General features: G+C 44.9%; 1 protein-coding gene across 7 annotated transcripts in view; it reads right to left on the bottom strand.

Annotated features, from left to right (window-relative positions):
- The window catches only part of JADE1 (jade family PHD finger 1), a 195737-nt gene that overhangs the window by 29950 nt on the left and 143668 nt on the right, over nt 1–22119 (bottom strand). For all 7 annotated transcript variants that reach the window (XM_060148709.1, XM_060148708.1, XM_060148714.1 and 4 more), the window contains 2 exons: nt 10210–10287; nt 378–463 (listed from right to left, as the gene is read on the bottom strand). In XM_060148709.1, coding sequence (XP_060004692.1) covers nt 378–463; nt 10210–10261 — 138 coding nt within the window. In that variant the 5' untranslated portion in view covers nt 10262–10287. The remainder of the gene's footprint in view (nt 1–377; nt 464–10209; nt 10288–22119) is intronic.

The following is a 22119-nucleotide window of genomic DNA, read 5'->3' as shown; positions in this document are numbered from 1 at the left end:
CGGCAGCAGCTGAACATGCTGATCTCCAGGCCATAGGAAAAGTTGGTGGGAGCCAGCAAAGGTGAAACAGAGAAGGAAAAAAAAAAAAATGAAAAGAATTAATAATAATAATAGCTAACATTTACTGAGCAGGATTTACCTTCTACATATTAACCTCTGGGCATTAACCCACTTAATTCTCACAAAACTCCTACGAGGTGAACACCTGTACTATCCCCATCTTACAGATTTGGAAACTGAGGCACAGAGAGGTTAAGTAACTTGCCCAAGAATGCACAGACTGACACCACTATCAACCAACCAGGTGTGTGTGTCAACCATATGTACTCACGCACACACGTACGACATGCACAGTCACGCCAGCTTTCAAGAAATACCTCTGAAGGCTTTCGATCTTCATGTCTGGAGCATGAACTTCTCCTGTGCTGGGATCTGGAATTCTGTGACCAAGTAGTTGACAGGCCTAAAGAAACAAATATCCGAATAGGAATAAATTACAAGTACACCAATCACTGAGGGTTCACAGGGTTCTGTTTTTTAACCAGACTCAGCGAGGCGCCCCTCAGCACCACCCCAGGAGCTGGCCCGATGCTCTGCCAGAGCTCTCCTCCCCCCCGGAGCTCCTCCACCCCCACGGCTCACTTAAACGCTCCCTTCCCACAGCAGGCCAACAAGACCACTCCGCACACACTGCGTTCAGGGCTGCGGCGTCACAGGCACAACTCACGGAGGGAGAGGCCTTTCAAGAACACCGTGCAGGCAGAGCCTTCACCCATGAGCCTGCACTTCTCCAGAGGTTCAAAGCCTTGCATTGGTAAATAAAAATTCAGAAGCTTCTCTCTTAATTTCCAGTAACTTTTTAAACACTACCATCATGGTGCTAAATCCTAAAGCCATGCCCCAAAAGGTCTGACTCCACAACAGAACTTAGCAATCCCTAAAAAAGGGAAACTCAGACCCGCCGTAGACTAGGTGCTCCGGCCAAATCACCTTTAAAATTGCCTACTCCCCTTTCCCAGAGAATGCCTGTCAGCTCTCTTCTGAGCTCTGAGGACAAGATGCTCTTATCCTCTGTCGTGGGGCCTTTCCCCCGCCAAGCCATGGAAACTGGAAGCCCTACCAGGCCACCTATGTCTCTTAACTGCCACCGAGTCTGAGCTCCTCTCGCGCCTGAGACCCCTCTGCAGCACTGTCTCCACCCTGCCTGAGACGCTCCCTCAGCCGCAGCGGGAATTCTCCTTCCTGGTGTCCCCACTGTGAGTCCCTGCCCTCCCGCATGAGCTCTCTCACCTTCTTGCTCCAGTGCCCTCCCCGGGGAGCGCCCATCCACGCCCGTGGTCTCACCTGGCAGGCCCAGGAGACTGTCAGACCTGTGTTCCCACACTAACCTCCCTCCCCGGCACCAGGTCCATGTTCACCCTTCAGATCAGACATCAGTCAAGGCCACGGCGTTCCTGAGATCAGTCAACCCAGCACAACAGCGACTGGGCTAGACATTATAGTCAAACCTGCTCTCCTTATTCCTACTTTGACGCATATCACCACCATCTCTACCTGAAGTCCGAAATCAGAGAGTCATTCTAGACTCTCTTCACTCAGAACACATCCACTCCACGGCCCAACAGCCCAGAGCCCAGCTCCTCTTCTCTGCCTCTGCCACCGCCTCCTGTCCGTGGGTGCCGTACTGACACCAGAGATCTGAAACAGCCCTCCTAACCACCTGTCTACCTTCCCAGTAACTTGCCTCCATGGTGAACAAACTGTACCACGTCCCAGAAATTAACAACTCCCCGCCCCAAATAAAAGCTAAAAACTGAGGGAACTGCCATTCTACCAGTAAAATCACTTGCCACTCAAAACAGGAAACCCTTATCTCTACAGATTCCAGAGACAAGGGACACAGAATCAAAGCATCCTTAAGACTCTGGGGGCATTAGGAAGTAGGTTCTGCCCATAAGCCTATCATCAGCTTTGCAATGACAGGGACTGAAGGGGACTGCCAAGCTTCCCTCTGACAGGGAAGGGCACGACCCTTGATGGCCAGTCCTGAGGCTTGTTTACTGGGTCAACTGACTGACGGTCTGCTGCTACGCCAGCAGAATTAGATTTCCTATCGGTGACCCTACCGCGCTGTTCAGTAACAGTCTAGAAAATTCTTCTTTAAAAAACAATCCTAAGTATGTCTCTTTAGACTCCCAGACGAACAAGAATAAAGTTCACACCCACACTGAAAGAAATACTCTGGGCACACTGGGGTGAGCCTGACTTGTAGGAAGCTCTGAATCTGGTCACCACTGGAAAAAGGAAGACAGAAGCCAAATTAGAAACCTGATGAGGAAGGCAGCTAAGCAGCTCATGTCTCCAGACAGGCCTCTCCTCCACCGTCCGGTCCTGCAGGCCATCGTCTGGCCAGCCCACAGGCGGTAAGAAGAGACGGGGGGGAAAAGCACAAGACAATTGTAGACGGGACGGCCCCGGGGTTCAGGGAGGGCGAAGAGGTGCAGGGCAGACAGGGATGCCCCCTTTACTGTGAATCACTAGGTACAGGGTTATAAATGACAAGAAATTTTAAGCCATTCCATTGCTGTACTTCAATAACTAACATGGGGTCCGGGGACACAAGCGCTTACGTCGAACACTTTCAGAGTTAAAGCAGCAACAACGAATTCATGCATTCTTAAGTTTTATGACCCTCTTTTGCCTCCTTTTGGGTCAGGATCCCTCCAGGGTGGTTTCCAAGGTTGCCAGGAAGCTTGCAGCTTTGCTGGCACAGGACACATCCAAGTAATTGCAATCATTTAGTAACTTTTTCCAGGGCTGCTTCTCTATTCTTGAAAAATGTTGCCTGCTTTTAAAAACAGATATTCAAAAATGCTACAAATCTGGTATCTGATTGTATTACCCAAGAGAAATTCTGGTCCACCCAGAAAGTCTGTTCCTCTTCCTTTTAATTTGCCTAATGCAAAAAGAGGAAGAGAAAAATTAATCTTATTAAACTCACTTTGCAGAAAGGGAAAGACTGGGGGGAAAGCTAAGTTTAAATTATCACTGACATAAGGAATGTTCTTAGCTTATTTATAGAACCACCCAAGCATCCACTAACAGAGTGAATGAATAAACAAACAGCGGCATATCCATACCATGGAATACTACCCAGCAATAAAAAAGAACGAGCTGTTGATACACACAGCACGGATGAATGTAGGAATAATTATGTGGCGTGAAAAGATAAAAAGAGTATGTATTGTATTATTCCATTTATATAAAACTCTGGAAAATATAAACTAATCTATAGGGACAGAAAGTAGATCAGAGGTTGACTGGGGAAAGTGGGGAGAGAAGGATTATCAGGAGTTTTATGATTTCATGGGTGTAAACATGTCAAAATGTATCAAAGTGTGCAAATTTAAATGTGTGCAGAGAATAAGTGATGATTTTCTACCATCCATTAACAGTAAAGGAAAAGAAAACGCTCCGTTTTACCCTGCACAGGTGGTCTGTGTAAAGCCTAGACTTTGCTGCTGAACAGTGAGAAGCCGGATCCTCCCACGTCCAGCAGCAGACAGTTGCTGATGGTGATTTCCTCCTTCTAATTCACTTTAACACTGTGTCATAACTATTTACAACATACAGTATACCTAAGTCAGTGCTATGCACACAGCAGAGCCTCAATTTTTTAAAAAAACGTCTTTAAGTGAACAAAACACAGTGTCGTTGTTTGGGACTGTAACTCAAGAGTCGGAGGTGGCTCTGTTTCACCTATGAGAAGTCATGCTTTTGATCTCGAGGAAGATGAGGCCATGGAAAACAAAGCACTAATGCCTTTAAAGACGGCATGGCGGGGGCACTGCTTCCTGACTGGAACACACCTCCATCTACAAAGACATCCACGGCCAGTCCACAGGAGACTCCAAGCCAAGTGCCTTGACGTTCCTACGCCAGTTCTCCTCCCTCACCCATGTTCCCTCTGGATACTTCCCAGAACATGATCCAAGCAAAAATAATTTGCACCCATTTTAATTTTAAAAAGTTATGTCACAGAACATTTTTTTTTGAAAGTATGTTGGAGGAAAAAGAATTTTAAGCCAGAAATTAGAGTATTTCAAACACCAAAAGGACTGGGAGATTCTGATTTACACTATAGTAAAATACTGGCCACTTGTTAGTTCTTAAAAACCACGTGCTAAGATTATGCTGGGTTGGTGCTGCATTTTGTTGTTTTCAGAATGCTAACATTTAATGACAAGCTAAATTAAGAATACGGCAAATAGGGCTTCCCTGGGAGTCCGCCTGCCGATGCGGGGGATACGGGTTTGTGCCCCGGTCCGGGAGGATCCCACATGCCGCGGAGCAGCTGGGCCCGTGAGCCATGGCCGCTGAGCCTGCGCGTCCGGAGCCTGTGCTCCGCAACGGGAGAGGCCACTGCAGTGAGAGGCCCGCGTACCGCAAAAAAAAAAAAAAAAAAGAATATGGCAAGTAAGATTTTGTTTTATTTTCTCGTTGCTTTCAGGAGAAGTTAGGAACTTTAAAAATTTGGCAATAATATCTAAAATTATGTTATTGCCCACACACAAGATATTACTACCTAAAGTTAAGTCCGCTCTAGTGACAAGCGTACGTGACTTTTAAATTCTTGACATATACGCTGTTTGAGTATCAACAATTAATCTCCATGAAACACTGAGAAGAATTAACAGAAAATAAACCCTTGCTTTGTTTTACTATCCCCAACTTCCCTTAAAACAGAAATGTGGGGGGAATAATAAAAGCTATAGCAGGCTCACAGGTCGCAGCATCGTGAGCGTGGCTCCCGTGCGTGCACTGCATTATGAACCCTGCCTTCTGGTGCTATTATGCATTTATCTCGAACACTCTCCTTTGAAATATTAAAAATAGTCATGCTGTCTTGCCCTAGATCTAAAATAAGGAAGAAAACCTCAAGAGCAAATCTAATACATATTGCACACACCTCCGACATTCGGGAGCTCGTCTGTGTTAAGCCTCCCAGGTGGTGCAGCGCATGAAAGGTTCAGAAACGAGAATGAGTGGCAGCCTGGGTGGCTGTTCACATCGCCACAAATGCAAACTACAAAAGAACCTCACCACTGACCAAATGGCGAATCTCCTGTGTCTCAGACCCCGCCTCGAGATGCTAAACACTACTCTGGTGCCTTCAGGAGTGTTAAACCAGCTTAACAAAGGAAGGTGCTCGGGACCCGGCAAGTGTGGAGCCCTGCAGGCCAGCTGGTGTCACCACAGCAGAGCAGGCTGGAGGGAGCAAGGCCAGGCCAGCCCTGTGCCAGTGAAGTGGTGCTATGCAAAGTCCTATCCGAAAGAAGAAAACAAATGTAATGTAGTTCTACTTGCTTGAACTGCATGATAGAAGACAAGCCTCTCACACCACTGCTGTTTCTATCAGGGTCTGACCCCACGTCTCCCACAGCCCAGCCCTTCCATCCCAGCATGGCTTAGCTCTAACCGTCCAACTCACTTCCACCTTCCAAAGAAACAAAGCTTAATGGGCACCTTAAGAGAACTGGCCCAAGAATGTTTCAACATACTTGGGCCTTTGACCAACTGACACAATGTTTCATGGTCACCCGGCCCTTCTGTTGAGTCCAAGTCCACAGACCAGATCATGCTGTGCTAGTTACTCCTCAAGCCCAAGATGATGCTCTGCCCATCGATGTCAAGGACAAGCCCCAAGTCGGGTTTGAAAAGGGGTAAAGCCATCTCCATGTGCCTGGAGGAGACACGGGCACAGCCCACGTTCTGTAGTACTTGAGCCCAAAATTCCACATTTCAAGAATTCCTACACAACTCTGCGGTATCACAAGATGCAACTGATGGGGGGAAAGGAGCAAATTAAAGGTACAGTCAAACAGAAAGAGAAGTGGAAGCAGAGTTAACTTTTATGCAAAAGAGAAACCTCCAAGAAGCCTCCAGAGACTTGCCATGAAGGAAACCAAGCACAGCCAAACCAAAAACACGACGGCAAGTTATTAAAAAATGTAACATAAAGGGTCCAAAGCAGAAAGTACGTTTCACCCACTAAAAATTCTGGTCTTTCTTCATCTTCTATCTGTAAGCTGGAGAGAGCCCAGAAAAACAGAAGTCCTCACAAAACTTCATGTTTGCCACTCATCGACCTGCATTACTAAGTGCAGAATTAGTAGGTTTGAATTTTACTCAGCTATTCTCTGTGCCTTCGTTATCACCAGTGATGGAGCAGAAGCTGGCTGGATAACTGGAGAAGACAGAAGTGTTTCAGGGTCAGCGCAGGTGTGAAAAACCGGGAGACCAGGCAGGGCCCTCACAAGGTGCCTGGCCCCAGAGCCCTCGCCACACACCAGGCCTTCCCACGGGGTGGTCAACACAGCCCTGAAATTTAGGGCATTAGGCAGGTGAAAATGGTTCCCAGACCCAATTCCAACACGTGCTTGTGGAAGCTTCCCCACACCAACGAGCAACTGTCAGACGCCAGCAGCGTGTCCAGGAATTCAACTCAATTCTGACTCGGAGATAGAAACAGATTCCAGACTCAGTCCCGTGAGACCAACTTCCACTTCAGATGCCAGTTGCCAAGCCCAGGTTATTACCTGTGCTTCTGACTGGCAGATGTTCCCATGAGCCCCTCTCCTCGGGTTCAACTACATTGTTAGAGCGGCTCACAGAACTCAGAGAAACATGTTACTGACTAGATCACCAACTTAACTCTAAGAGGATATTGAAGGATATGAGTCAACAGCCAAATGAAGAGATACGTAGGACAAAGCATGGGGAAAGGGCACAGAGCTTCCACGCCCTCTCGGCGCACACCGTTCTCTCCCAGTCACCACGCGCTCGCCATCTGGAAGCTCTCTGACCTCTGTCCTTTTGGGTTTTTACAGAGGCTTCATTACCGAGACATGATTGATAAAATTATTGGCCAATGATGACCGATTCAACCTCCAGCTCCTTCCTCCTCCCTGCAGGCTGGATGGAAACACCAAAAATAGCTGGGGGACCCACCGCCACATTTGCCAAAACCCCTAGCACAGAGGACCATGGACTGGGAAGCAGGAAATAAAGTGCTTGTTTCCCCGGGCCACACCCTGGCACAATGCATAACTTCAGAGACTGGCTGAGCCACCCAGTCCCAGGAGCCCAGCAATTACAGACACAGCCTGCACACACCCCAGTGCTACTTCATCCAACTGCCAAGGCTGGCAGTCCAGGGCGCCCGGAGAAAGGCTTCAACAACTATGACTGCAGCTGGATGAGGGCTTGCACTGGTACAGAAAATGCCGGTCCTTCCCCAACTGTAAATACCGCACCGGTGTTCCCCTGGACCAGGCCAGAGATCAAAGCAAAGGGCTCCACCCAGCCCAGGAGGCCAGCGGGGCCTAGCCGTGACCCAAGCTGACGTCCGCAGCTGCCTCTTCTCCACGTTGACATGCTCTGCATTGGGCCGGGAGCTGCTGCCAGGCTTCCGTCGGGACCGCAGGCTGGAAAGGCTGGGGAGAGGCCACCGCACGGACCGCCCATCTCACAAGCAGGGCTGCCAAGTACTCAGACCCAGCTAAGGGCAGGCCCAGTTCCGTGCACCTGACTGCAGGGGCAGAAGGCACCTACCCACACCCACCACGTGCCCACACAAGAGGATGGGCTCCAGTGCCAACAGGCAGGCTGGTGGCAGAAGCCCACACTGGGCAGCAGCTGCCCTCAGAAAGGGTGGGGAGTGTGTCCCATGGTGCAGATAATGTACGTGTGTTCGTACGGCTTGGCATTCTGGGGGTCTCAATGAGAGCTGTTTACCATGACCATCATCCACCATAATGACCAAATCACTAGGCCTGGACAGACGGCACAGCCATCAAGTGTCACCACTCGCTTCACACTGAATCAACTACAGGACACAGCCAGCCTGCCTCCTTTCCACTAGCAGCCAGCATCCTCATCCTCTACCACCACCACTCTATTTCCACGTGTAGCCTAGGGTAGAACAAAACCCAGGTTGTACCCTGTAGGTATTCACCTTAGTCCTCCATCCCTGCCTTCTTCAGGGAGGCCAGCACAGACACAGGCATATTAGCTGGAGGACGAAAAAGGCCCATTACCAGGAAGGTGACCTGATGGATAGACTTTTGGTGGGGACTTTGGGTACTCTCTTCCCCTAGAGTTCTGGGTGGAAATATAGGTTTAGATGAAGCATTTGGTCTTCTAGGGCTGTTATGGGCTGAACTGTGTCCCCCAAAATTTCATATGTTGAAGCCTAACCCCCCAATACCTCAGAATGTGACTGTATTTGGACATAAAGCCTTTAAATTGGCGTTTAAGTGAAAACGATTGGCCCTAATCCAACGTCACTGGATTACAGGAGGACATTTAGACACACACAGAGACATCAAGAATGCACATCCTCTAGTCCAGAAAGGGGAAGAGTCTAAGTCTGAGAGAACATTCCAGGAGAACCTTTTCTAACCCAGCTCTCCCAAAGTGGATATGAGGCAGTGCTGAGAGTCAACAACGTGAGCACGGACTGGCTCCTCAACCAAAATCAGAGGAAAACAGGACTCTGAGCCTTCTACCAGGCACTGTTAGTACACGGACATAACTCGTGAACCCTTCTTCTGATTAATTCTGAACTTAAAAAGCAAGTTGTTTTCTTTTTTAATTGCTGCAGGACAAATTGTGTACACGGGCTAACAGCCAGCGTTTATTGAGTGCTTATAACTCCAGAGGACACTTCGACAGGCACCACAGGGGGCAGAAAAGAAATACCTAAGCATGTTTTTGCCTCAAGGAGTAAAAAGCCTAAGTAAATAGAGAAAACAGGTAGTGAGGGCCGTGAATAGATAAGCGCTAAGAAGTTCAGGGTTCCCGAACGCTCCCACAGACGGGGTACAGCCCCTTAATACCGCTCCCTGAAACAGAAGGAACGCCCCTCTCTCTGGAGTGCTTACCCAGCTCACTCCTCCCTCATGCCAAACATTAGCTCCCACCATCTGTCCCAAGAGCTCCCAGCCCTTCACCGTCCTCCGGTCTCAGCTTACTTCGCAGGTACCCCCAACACCCAACACCCACCCATCACCACCAGTTCTCCTTCCCACTGCTCCATGCCTGCACCCAACGCTCCAGTCAAACTGCTGTGTTTGAGTTCTTCTGTTTTTAATGTTTCCGGTGGCTGTCAGTGTGGCCACCTACGGCAAAGCTTTGCTTTCTAATTTGCCACTTTTAATCTGCCGAAAACTTGGAGCGCGGAAAGACAACCCTGTTTGCCTGAAACGATTTCATCCTTCAGGACCTGCCCAACTTTTATCTCCTCTGTAGGTTTCCCTTGCCCTCCCCCTCCTGAGTTTGTGTCTACATATATACATTTCCACAGTGCATCAAAAAGGCATCTCCGACTGTCCTGATGACTTTCCATCGGGGCTCAATCCTATATATGCCAAAGACAGAGTTCCTTGAAAGCAGGCCCAATACTTTTCCCATCACTCAGCAGAGCGAGCATTCTTTCAAGGTTTCCCAAATTTGATCTGTAATATAAAACATAAGATAACGGGCCAGAGCTCAGGCACTGTGCTAGGTACAAAATTTCCTTGTTATCTGAAGGGAGCTCTTCCCAGGATCGTCTGTTAGCTTCCCAATACACAGATGCTGTGTGACATTTATTTTGCCTGCCTGGAAGCCAACTAACTTCTGGTTCTCAGCTGCACTGTGAAAATACGAGGATGCCAGAGAGCTGAGATGCATACAGTAGTATTATTAAATACAGGCATGTTCCAATCAACTGAAGACCGCTGACTCGTGTACTTAATATTTTCACATCACACTAGGCAGTCCTCAATCTCCCTTTGTATTGGGGGTTGGACTAGTTAATAATTAACTGGCTTCGATTAAGTTCCCTTTTCATAAAGAGCAACTGTGAAGTGCTGTAAATGATGTTTAGGAAAAACAGACACACCAGTGACTCTTGAAACTGGATTATCCATCTCTGGAAAACAAACAGGAAGCCTGAGGAATGCCTGCCTGCAGTCAACCTTACCCAGAAAGATTTGGTTACAGACCTGCAGTATCACACTCAGATGTGTTTCTCAGGCCTCAGCTCTTCGCTGACCTCCCTGATATTCGAAGGGCCTCAGCTATTTAAAGCATTACATTAAAGAACCATGTTTTTACACTGACCCAAACCCTGGCAGGTTCCAAGAACAACAAAGCAGGACTTACTGCCATTGTCGTCAGAATCCTCACTGCTGCTGGGAAGGCGACCTCGTTTCATGATCTCCCCGGGAAAGAGCAGGCAGCCTGCAAGGCAATGAGACAGCACTTAACCCAAGATGATAATACACAATCATCAAGTTGTGCTTCAGATGGCAGCCCAGGATTTACAGCACACAAAAGCAAACAATCGGCTTTAAGTAGCATTTGAATCGTAAGCAGTAAAAAGACCAAAGATGCATAATGAGGTGCAATTATTAACAGAACAGGTTCAAAAAGGAGGGGGAGGAGTGGAGAAGTCACATATCAGCAGGTCTCCCCAAGGTGCCAGGCCTTCTCTCTCGTTCCTGTGACATTATCACTACAACTACTCCAGGAGTCTCTTTAGGGGACTGGCAGCAGGCTCTGCAGGAACAAACCCCTGGCAATGAGCACAGGGCTTCCTCACCGCAGACAGATTCGTATTTTACGCGTGTGCGTATGCGTGGGGATGGGGCTGTGCCGGGACGTGTGAATATTTACGCTGCGCTGGGCATGATGATGCTTCTCAGGCAAATTTTGCTAAAAGAAGCCTAAAAGCTGAGTACCTGGAGTCCTAGGAACAAAACCAACGGGACAACTGGGAATGCAAAATGTATCCTCTGGTCATCTCCAACCCCTCAGTGATTCACTGGGATCCAGACCCCTCCCCTTTACTCATTAGGAAACTCAGGCTAAAGCGGCCACTTACCCAAGGTCACATTGTGAGCAGGGAACTTCTAATTGCAAATCCAATTTCACTACCCTTCACCCCAACTCCTTACAGGCCTTGTCCAACCTAACTCAGCCAAACTAAGAAAGCAGTTCGTGCAGACACCCAGCCCACCTTGCCAACGCCTGCCAGGTGGTAACAGGCCTCCAGCACCACAGAAGAGAGAAAGACTGCATTTAGGAAAGAGGGCAGTGCACCGAGATTGAACGGCCAGTCACTGAACTTACACAGGTGAACTCGAGGTTATATTCACACAGGGCAGCTTTCCAAACAAATCCGAAAAGCTCTTCCAAACTAAAACTACTGATCACCTCGACATCTTTAGGGCCCTGATCTTACTGCCAGATCAGTGACTCCCAATGAGGGAGGAGGGCTTTCCAAGTCAAAGTACGGTTGGTCATCCATTCCCTACCCATCCAGCCCCTCAAAAAAGTATATCCCAACCTCTCCCTCATTGGGAATCACAGCATTACAATGCGATGAGCTTCTAAGAGTGTGGCACGCAGGAATGGTGTGGAAAAACAATGTGGAGAACCACCGTGCTCGAAACAAGACAGAAACTGTTCTACAACAAGTCGGAAATTAAAAACCCAAAGGTCCACTCTAAGTGGAACTGTAAAGCTGAAGTCAAGAAGGCAGAAAGCACCCCATTTTGCAGTCTGCTCCCACCTACAAAACAGACCTGTATGATTCTCTCAAATATGCAGGCTCCTAATCTCTATTTTATATTTTCTTTATGAGACACTCACCCGTTAAAAGTTTGTGTGTTTTTACCAAATGATCCTTCCAAAATCATTAAAAGAACTTCCACAAGGAAGCCCGGGACGTGAGTCCTCACTCAGGTCATGGGCGGGGTCACAGTCCTAAAGTCCACCCTCACTGCCCCTCCCCGGCTTTGCTGCAGAGCCCCGTTCACCCCTAACTCTGACACCCAGCAACCTACAACTCGGCCTGGGGCAGGCCCACCCCCGGAAAAACTTCCGCAGACAACACACTCCCGTGGCCCCCTCCCCTCTTGAAACGATTATCTTCCCCGCCCTGTCACCATGTGCCAAAACACCAACTGCTGACAGCTGAACCCTCCTCCAGCCTCCTGGAAGGCACCCCTGCTCCCACTCCGGACCTGTCAGGACGTACAAGGAGGGGACGGAAAGGCGAAGACCACTCGTTCCCAGCAACAGCTTCAGCCTCAGCTCCCTAGGGCCTACGTTACAAGAGAGCTTTACAACAAGAAGAAAAGAAAAGGAAGGTGCTACCGGAAGAGGAATTCCTTAAAAGTAACAGCGTGAAGCAGCAGGGCAAGAAGAATGCAGTTCCCACCTGAGGAGCGGGTGTAAGAACTGTGAGAAGGTAAGAGGCTGAGAAAGCGCACGAACGGTCCCCAGCTGGAAATGAGGCAACAAACGCTGGTCACAGCTTCATTGACTTGGACAGCTAACATTTACCTAAAGGGAAGAGTTTGGAAAACGGAGAATCTTTTAAAATCAAAATGTTTTCCTGCTAGCTTTCCACAGTTTCCCAGAGAAAGCACGCGCTTCAGTCACTGTATGCAGAATGCAAGCATTGACCAAAATAGAATGATGTTCCTAAATACACATACATACTCTCATGCAAAATTACGCAAGAAGAGTAAAAATAGTACTTTTGTTCTAATAAATTCCGTTTTCACCAGCCCTAAAAGATCTTGAGTAAAGAAGGTTGAGAATGCTGTGCTGTACTTCTCCAGGGAACCTGGTACAGGAACGGGGTGAGCGCACGCCAGAATCGCCTCCTCTGGGGCTCTAACGTACTTAATCCTTGACATCAGCCTGATGTACCTCACCTGGGGTTACTTACTCCACCAAGAAATCCAAGTACACACACGTGACTATCTTTAAGACAGACACTACAGCGGTTGCATGCTGCAAACATCTGTCCAATGAAAGCCAGTGAGAGAAAGCAGAGGGCCCTTAGCATCATTTAGGGCAATCACTGATTATTATCTAGGTGGTAGTAGGATCAGTAATAATCAATTAAAAGGGCTACTTGCAACACTCCAGAGAAAGCAGCAAGAAAATATAACTGCATATATAATGCATCCCACAAACATTTGAATACCTAATATATTAGGAGGCGCTGGAGCAAAATGACTACCCCTGATCTTATGGAGTTCCTGGTCTAGCAGGGAAGACAGACAAGTCCACAGGAATTCAGTATGCTTAATGCTCGACAGTGGTAAACACAAGACTCTACAGAAACACAGCTTGACTGAGTCGGAAAGATTCTGAGCCAGAGTCCTGAAGAGCAAAGGGGAGGTAACAACAAGCAGCAGCACATTTTGGGCAAAACGCTGTAATACTTAACATGCATATAACCTAGCATATTCCTCTGTGCAGCAACTTCACATTCAGAATCTCGCTATTTGCTCATTTATTTACTAATACTCATCCCTTCTTACCTTTCTATTCAATTGCCAAGGCTTGTCATTTCATAACGTATGACCCTTCCCAGTCCCCCTACTGCCCCACGAGGTCTTCAGCCACCTATACCGAAGATCACTTTAGGCACCACCCTTCCGTTCTCCATGCCCACAATTTTTTACCCCTTCCAATTGTTACAACAAATTAAACCATCCTACGAGGTGACCTCATCGAGCTGTTCCCTATGCCAATCTCTCCCTCCGTTCCACACTGCAAATGGGTCCAGCCAGAAACTCAGAGGTTTTCCACCACCTGGCCCCTCCCTGCTCTACCCAAACATCTCTCCTAACAAGCCCCTGTAACCAGTTTGCCTGGCTTCTATCCTTGAAAACACCTCTTCTTTCCATCCTCAGTCTCTGCTGATGGTGGTCCTTTGGCCCTTTCCTCCCCCGCCCCCATCCATCCCAATCCCACCTCTTCTCCAGGGCACAGCTCAAAGTCACTAAGTACCCTGTCAACCATTCCAATTAAAAGCATTTACATTCTATACCACTCATTTCACATTTTTCCTTCTTTTAGAACTTTTTCACCCTACTTTTTAATGTACTATTTTCTTTAACAGCCAATCAACTCCTGCCTTGCATTATCACTTAAATGTTCTATATACGTGTCTCTAAAAGGTTACAGTAAGTTCCAGAAAAGAGATTCTCTCGAATTAAATGTGAAATAAAGACATCACAGAGAGAGGTCTTGAGCAAAACAAGACTTCAAAGGGCAGCTACAACAGATACCCCCAGAACTCTGGGTCCAGTCCTCAATAGGGCTTGTCCTGACATCCTGTCTGATTTCATCAAAACTGGCTCAAAGTGATGCAATTTATAGGAGCCCGGAGTGTCCATTTGCCATGAGGAGCATAACAGCTAGGCAGACAAAACACTAATTATTGGGCATTTGGGACTTTGCCCAAAAAGCGAAAGATTACCTAGGAAGCCTGATTATAATCAGAACATTGCCTGGAAAGACCAAGTAAGAGGAAGTCACTGGCCAAAGACCCTGGCTGCATCAGTGAAGCGACAATCCTTTGGCAGCACGGAGGGACATGCCAAGACAACCAGGCACGAACGGCAGCTGCTCAGAGCACCATCTCCTCAGGAAGCACAGGTAACATCCTACATGCAGATCACTCTCCTGCAGCCTCTTCTGTCGCAGGGGTTAAAATGTAGTGGATTAGCTAATATAGTAATTCAATTACAACTGTATCAAGTTAGATGCCAGAAATATGGTGAACAAGATACGGAATGGCCCACAGGGCGATACAGTAAGCAAGTAGATAAGTAGCCTCAGTGTGATACCTACTATAAAGGTTACAGGATGCATGGATCATAGTGGACATGGGCTATGTATGTGAGACGGCAAGGTACCTCAAAACCTTCAAATGTAAGTTTCCTCAGACTGAAATTCGGGGGGGAAGTCAGCAGGCCCTAAGTTAAGAGCAGCCATCAGCTGAAGGAACCCATCCCCAAGTGGTTCAGGAATTTGTAAGGGAGCAAGTTCAGCGACCTGGGTGTGGCACCCGGGAGGCAGGACTGGCATGCGACTCCAGCTAAGAAAGAACCTAAGAAAGAACGGGAAGTGGCCTGGAGGACAAAGGGAGAAGAGCTTTTACAAAGGAGTAAGATGATTAAGAATCTGAGGATGTCTGTTCAACGCTACTCCCGGGAAGAAGACAGCTGTGAGGAAAACAAACTGTCCAGTCACTAGAATTACTCTCTGTGGTGGAACAGGGACCATTTATCAGGCCATAAACTCTACGGCTACAATAAGGACTACACCCTAGTGGTTTTAATTATCTTATGGTTTATATGCAGAAAGGCTGTTTTTTTCCTTCAAAGTATCAGTTTTGTCCACTCTGTTTTCATTCTTATTTATTTCACTCTCAAGAAGTTCTAGAACTTCAATTCAATTAAAGTTCAATTAAAGACCTCTACATACTACTTCTCTATGTATTACCTAATGCAATGTATTAGATTAGCTATGTGTTAAAATAACCTATAGGATGAATGACTGAGTTCCTGTACATAAACTGTATCCTATGTTCACTCCGCTTTATGGAATTTAAAATGCTTCACTTTAATATCTAAATGACCTTTCACTGGAGTAAGTTCCACTACTTTATTTTCAAATTTATAGGTGCCCTTCCATTCTCTGTCAAAGTTAATGATCTAATACTTAAATGTACTACATTTTATAATGTATTTAGAAAATGTATAATATAAAAATGTACTTTAAAGAATGTATTTTCAGACACCAAGTAGTCTTACATAAAGATAAAGGTATTTTATAATGAGCTAGTTCTGTTTGCTAAGTTCACACAATTCAAATATTATTTCTAAACACTATGCAACTGATAATTTTATTGCTAAGTTATTGGTCATAGACTATTACCTCCCCTATAAAAAATGATTTACATTTCCTTAATATGTCTTCTTTCTTTTTGTCTTCTATGAAGTATACAGTACCCAAGGCAACAAAATACCCAAATATAATAATGACCTATACTTCACAGTAATCTCCTATCCCTAAATGAATGTGAAGGAAATCCAGCTGATTTCTTACCTCAGTTTTTAAAGCAAACATTAATCGCCTAGGTAGTAAGTTTTCAAATTGACAACACTATCTAATTCATATGCTCAGAGCGTAAAAAGACTAGTGTGACTGTAACTCAAACCCAGATTTCTCACTTTAACCAAAGGGTTATATCTGGTCAAAAAGATAGTCACAGATTTGACTTAACTGACAAACTGCTTAGATATTAAATGTTAAAGTTTTAACCTTGTCTAAATATTTCAACCCAGAAAAACGGAACTTTTAAAAATGTGTCCTTTATAATGTCGTACATCAAGATGTGTTTAAAGGGGGCTTCCCTGGTGGCGCAGTGGTGAAGAAGCCACCTGTCAATGCAGGGGACACGGGTACGAGCCCTGGTCCGGGAAGACCCCACATGCCACAGAACAACTAAGCCCGTGCGCCACAACTACTGAGCCTGCGCTCTAGAGCCCACGAGCCACAATTACTGAGCTCCTGAGCCACAACTACTGAAGCCTGTGCGCCTAGAGCCCGTGCTCCGCAACAAGAGAAGCCACCACCATGAGAAGCCCGTGCACCGCAACGAAGAGTAGCCCCCGTTCGCCACAACTAGAGAAAGCCCGCGCACAGCAATGAAGACCCAACGCAGCCAAAAAATAAACAAATTTATAAAAAAGAAATGCTGCCCAAGCTATTATAGAACCTTTGCAAAGACATCATACTTGAAAATATTCAGCAGAAAAGAGTTTATATTAGCAATAATCAACCACCTCTCCCAAAAGAAAAGATTTTAAGAACTGACCAGATAATCTTAACTATAAGATTTACTCCTATGAATGTTACTAATAAAGTCCAAGTGCTACAACACATTAGCTCACCATAAATTCTTTATAAATTATTTTTAAACTCAGACTTTAAAAGTTAATAAAACAATTTTTCAAGATTTTAAGGAATTTATAAGTAAGAGTGGTTCTGAATGAATTAGGCAGCTCCCATTTGGCAATTTATAAATAATCCAATCTCTGCTTATGAGTCCTAGAACAATCTATTAAACCCTTCCCAGGTCTCTGTAATTGATGACTCAATTAGAGTCAGTACCTAAAGAGCAGTCATGACAAAACACTCCAATCACTTGTATTTGTAATGTATCTTTTTTAACTTCCCTTTACATGAGAGTAAATGAATTCACCCCAAACAATAAAAGCAATCAAGCACGTTGGCCTCCAATCCTGAGCTTCTATCCCTATTTCCATCTACCCCAAATTCCTTTCTGTTAGATCTATATGCTCAGATATGGAAGATCCCAAAGACATATCAAGAAAGAAACACCAGCAAACTGTAGGGGCGGGGGGGGGGGGGGGAATGAAATATCAGTCCATTTACATATAAAAGAGGAGAGAAGAGAATATATACACCAAATGCTTGCATACTCAGGGAAAATTTCTGGAAGAACATTAAGGTTAATAGTGTTTATCTCTGAGAAATGTGACTGAAGTGTTCCAAACAGAATAGGTTGGGAACTTTTACCTCCCTTTATGACCTTTTACATGTTGTTAATTTTTTACCATGATCCTGTACTACGCTATTTATAATAGTAAAGATTTAAAACCCCAAACCTTTCTTCCCTGCTCCTCACATTATAGAAGACGCTGGGAACACAACTTCTTGGCCCCTGGCAGGCACCAGCCTAAAATGAGCAACCATCAATAAACTATATACATTCCACCTCCTTCCCGAGATGGGGTATCAAAGGCTTGTCTTGTTTCAAAATACCTGATAAAATAGCACAGGACGAAGAAACAGAAAAGGTAACAGGATAGTGCTGTAAAATGCTACTATCACTCATTCACTATTTACTTCAAAAGTAAAGGTTTCAAAACATAAGAATATCCAGCACCAGTAGCAGGTCACTAAAAACATATGCAATTAGAAAAACTAAGCCAGACAGGAAAACTAGGGTTTAAACTACCTTTAAAGAATAAATACTCAACTTCCTATTCACTTTAAGAGCAGTACTATTTCGGAAAAAAAAGTAAAAAAAAAAAAAAAAAAAGCTACATTCCAGAGATGGTTACCAAACACACTATTTCCTCTACCCATTGCAGGCAGGCATGGTTAATAAATTAGGTCACTCTCCACCCCCCCTCCCCCACCCCCACCGCAAACCCAGGCATGACTTCAGAATCCTCCTTAACACATTGCTATTAGTCAGAATTCAAATGAAAACCAAAGCCTATTTGCCCTATAGGTCCTCTTTTCACACTTTTCTTTTGACAATTTACCAGAAAAAACTAAGACCAAACTCTTCAGAATAGATTCTTGGGATCTCTGAACCAAATTCTAATTTATAACACACACACAAGCACATCTTCAGATCAGACTCTAAAACTTCACTGAAGAATAACACTTTAGAAAAAACTAAGTGTAACTTAGCTAGCAGGAGATAATTCTGAATGAATCAAGGTAAGGATAAGGATGGAAAGGAGTCTACAACCCCTTATTCTACCCTTGGAAGAATAAGCCAATAAATGCCAAGTGATAAAGCGTAATTTTAAAAGATTTTTAAATGCTCAAACCAGATGTTCTTATACAGGATATACAAAGCAGCTTCTGCAGAAACCAGACTCAACCAGTTAATGACAATTACACTGTGCACAGATTGAAATGCAGCTGTTTTGAGGAACTTTGTTCCCTGATTATAGCCGGTTGTCAGAAACTATCAGTTACCACTAACAATGTTAAGTCACCAAAAATTTTGAAAGTACTGTTTTTAAAAAAAACTCAGACTCCCAGTGTTGTACATTAGGAGACCAAGACGGCACACTTAAAACTGCATTTACACATCATCTGAATTACGTATGAAAACAAACATTTCATCACAATTGTACAAGTTTCGTTATTATGGTCATGGAAACATAAGACAGTCTCAAAGCCTACCAACAAGGTCTGGAAAGTATTATTCTCTGAGGCGAAAGCTGAAGAGTCTCACCCTTTTCATGGATTGTGTCTACAGGAAACCCTCCCCAAAGAAACCCATAAAATCATAATTGCGGCACTAGAAAACATTTTAGAGATCATTTACCTGGCCCGACTTTAAAAAGACAAGTACATAAATAAACGCTGGCGAGGTTAAGCAGCGTGAGCGGGGACACACAGGTAGGTAGGTCTAGGGTGAAGCCAGTGGCTGAACCAAAGACCAGTTCCCGAGATGGGTGGCCCTCCTGTGCCATCCACCCTCCTCCCAGCGCCTGAACCACAGGCTTCCCGCTCCTGGACACCTCCTGCGATTTAGAAAGAGGTCATCTCAAAGATTAAGGCCATGGACTACATGTTACCAGGGAGCCGACAACTAAAAGGTACTAAGTAACAGTCTGTTAACTTGGAACTTGAAAACACGGTTTCCTGGAAGCTGATGGGAATATGGCTGCAAATGCCATTTTGCCTGGTGGAGCCTACAAAAGGTAGGGCTGGAAAGAGAGTGTACCAGTAGTTCCCTGGACACCAGCACAGGGGTAGGAGTCCTCTGAGCAGCTGGCATTAACTTCTGATCGGTGACACATACACCCTACTTGGAGAGAGGTTATCTTCCTCTGGATGTATCTCCCTCTGGATATATCCCCAGGTTATAATGTATATCCCCAGGTTATAAATGTATACCCTTCTTGGCCTGGTCCCCTTGGAGGGTGTGACTCCCTAGCTGTGCTTTCCTAGGTACACAGGGTCCTGTATTACACATCCTATCCCCAGAGGGGATCTAGGAATCAAAAAGTTAAGAGCCACAGCCCTCAGACTAGCCAACTCCCTTCATATTTATCAAACAAACTTCTGATTTCAACTTGCTATTTCAGATTCCTATCAGAAAGGGAATTCAGCCCCAGCAGAGACAATCTGGTGACTAGGTGATGCTGTTATCACTATACTATACTACAGGTATATACTATAAGTACATATAATATAGTAAGGCTGCATGACTATAAATCAGGGGTCCATAGCCTGTTTTTGTCCAGCCCCGAGCTAAGAATGTTTTTTACATATTTAAATGGTTTGGGGAGAGGGCATCAAAAGAACATTTCAGAACACCTGAAAATTATACCAAATTCAAACTTCACTGTCTGTAAATAAAGTTTTATTGGGAGACACCACGTTCATTCATTTACCTCTTGTCCACCGATTGCTTTCGCAACAATGGCAGAATTGAACAGCTGTAATAGAGACGTCAGGCCCACAGAGCCTAAAATATTTGCTATCTGGCCCTTTACTAAAAAAGTTTACTGATTCCTGCTATAAATCAATAGACTGGCAGTAAGGGGGTGAGAGGGAGGGGCGGGGTGGTGGTGGTGGTGCTCTAAACAACTTAAATAAAGGCCAAGAAACCCATGAATTTTTCTCAAAGGAAAACCCCTGAGGCTCCTACTTGGGGCCAGTGTACACTAAGTTATAAAAACTTCTAACATGCTTATCTGATTTTCAAGCCAGTGACCAATAAGCAGAAAAATGACCGTTCTAGACAGGCATTTTAACTACAATACATGGTTAACAGGGATGTAAAAGGATCAGAGAGAAATCAAAAAAAGAAGTCACCAGAATTTAAATGCTAAACTGAAATCCCAGGACGCACTTAAAGGTATTCATCCAAACCCTGAAATGACATGCAAATTTCGGTGCAACTCACTTTTTCTGTGGGAGAGATTCCACAGGTTTTGGAACTCAAGTGTCCTTGACCTTAAAAAAGTTACAAGCCACCAGAACTCAGCCTACACATCTTTAAGTGCATCATTTTATTTCAACACTGAAATAACTGATGCTTATAAAAATGACCATGAGTCATTAAGAAAAACCTCAAACCATGTTATGTGTACTTTGTGCTAAACAAATGCGAACCAGGTAGCTCAAACTCCAGCAACTTGTTAACCTTGCCAATGCTTGCTGCTTACTTACCCTGGAGTAAGGAGTAAAAGAAAAAAAAAATGCTCTTTTATTCTTCAGTTTGGACCCTCAGCCATGAAACCTTCACTTAACTGCTTAGAAACTGTCTTAGCAGCTGTCATGAATTTTCAAATTAAAACCTCCTGTGCAAACATTAAATGCTCAATATTAAAAAGTATATATTACTGCCAATTGGAAGAGCTTTCAAACCAAGAGAAAACTGTGGATTAATTCCTTCAGCAAATAAGCCCAAAAGAACCTGAAGTTTTAAAAATGAACTTACTTCAACTGTCCTCAGTCACCTTATTATGTCTTAACTCTACCTGAAGAACCAAAAGCAAAAAGTTAATATCTGACGTGTTTTAGAACATTCATCAAAAGCTTGGTACTTGAACATTTGTTAGGCACACATACTACACCACTGCTCTAGAGTTAATAAAGGACTCAAAAGTGGAAACACCCAGTCTCTTCCCCAGAGACCAGGCTTTCCATTCCATTTCTGGCAATCTATTTTTGTTGCTTTCAGGTGAGGAAGACATCCTTAATAATCATTCAAGGTCTAGGCTAGATAAGGCCAGGCCACAATAACATGGCCGGAGTCAGGATCAATAATATCCTCTTAGACTAGATTTTCTCTCTGCTCCATGACAGTTAACCCTAGCTAAACTTAAAGACAAGATGCCACTTCCAACTCAAAGGTAAAAAGGCCCTCCAAGGCCACTCTTCCATTTGTTAGGAATGCAGAGTTAACTTATTCCATCAGAGCCCACCAACCGTGAAAACATCAAAATATATACCCCTCACAATCACAGAACAATATTGTCGTATAAGTACACCAGGCAAATGGCAAGACTCTGTTTCAATTAAGTCTCAACTTTTTGAAATATTATATACTACAAATAATAAACATATTAACTGTCCAAATTTTAATTCATAACCAAATAAAGTGCTGCCAGGTCTTGAAAAGAGACAAAATAGACTGAACACTAAAACATTCAAGGAAACAACTTACTGTCTCAGGAACTAAAACTTTCCCAATTAAGGTTCCTACCAGGCTTCTGACACCACCTAAGAAACTAACAATTCCAAGCAAAGCCAGCCTTCATTTGAAAAAAATAAATTCTTTTTTTAAGGTATCGTTAAACATGGTGACAGTTCTAGCTATCACAGGCTTGCACAAGGAGGGGAGGAAAAAATTTAACCGGTATAACTCCCACTGTTTGAACAATTTTTAATTCCAATCCAAATAAAAAGCAA

Source organism: Lagenorhynchus albirostris, chromosome 4 (genome assembly GCF_949774975.1).
Source record: "Lagenorhynchus albirostris chromosome 4, mLagAlb1.1, whole genome shotgun sequence".
Lineage (NCBI taxonomy): Eukaryota > Metazoa > Chordata > Mammalia > Artiodactyla > Delphinidae > Lagenorhynchus > Lagenorhynchus albirostris.
Note: the sequence above shows the minus strand (reverse complement) of the source record. Positions and strands in the feature narration are given on the sequence as shown.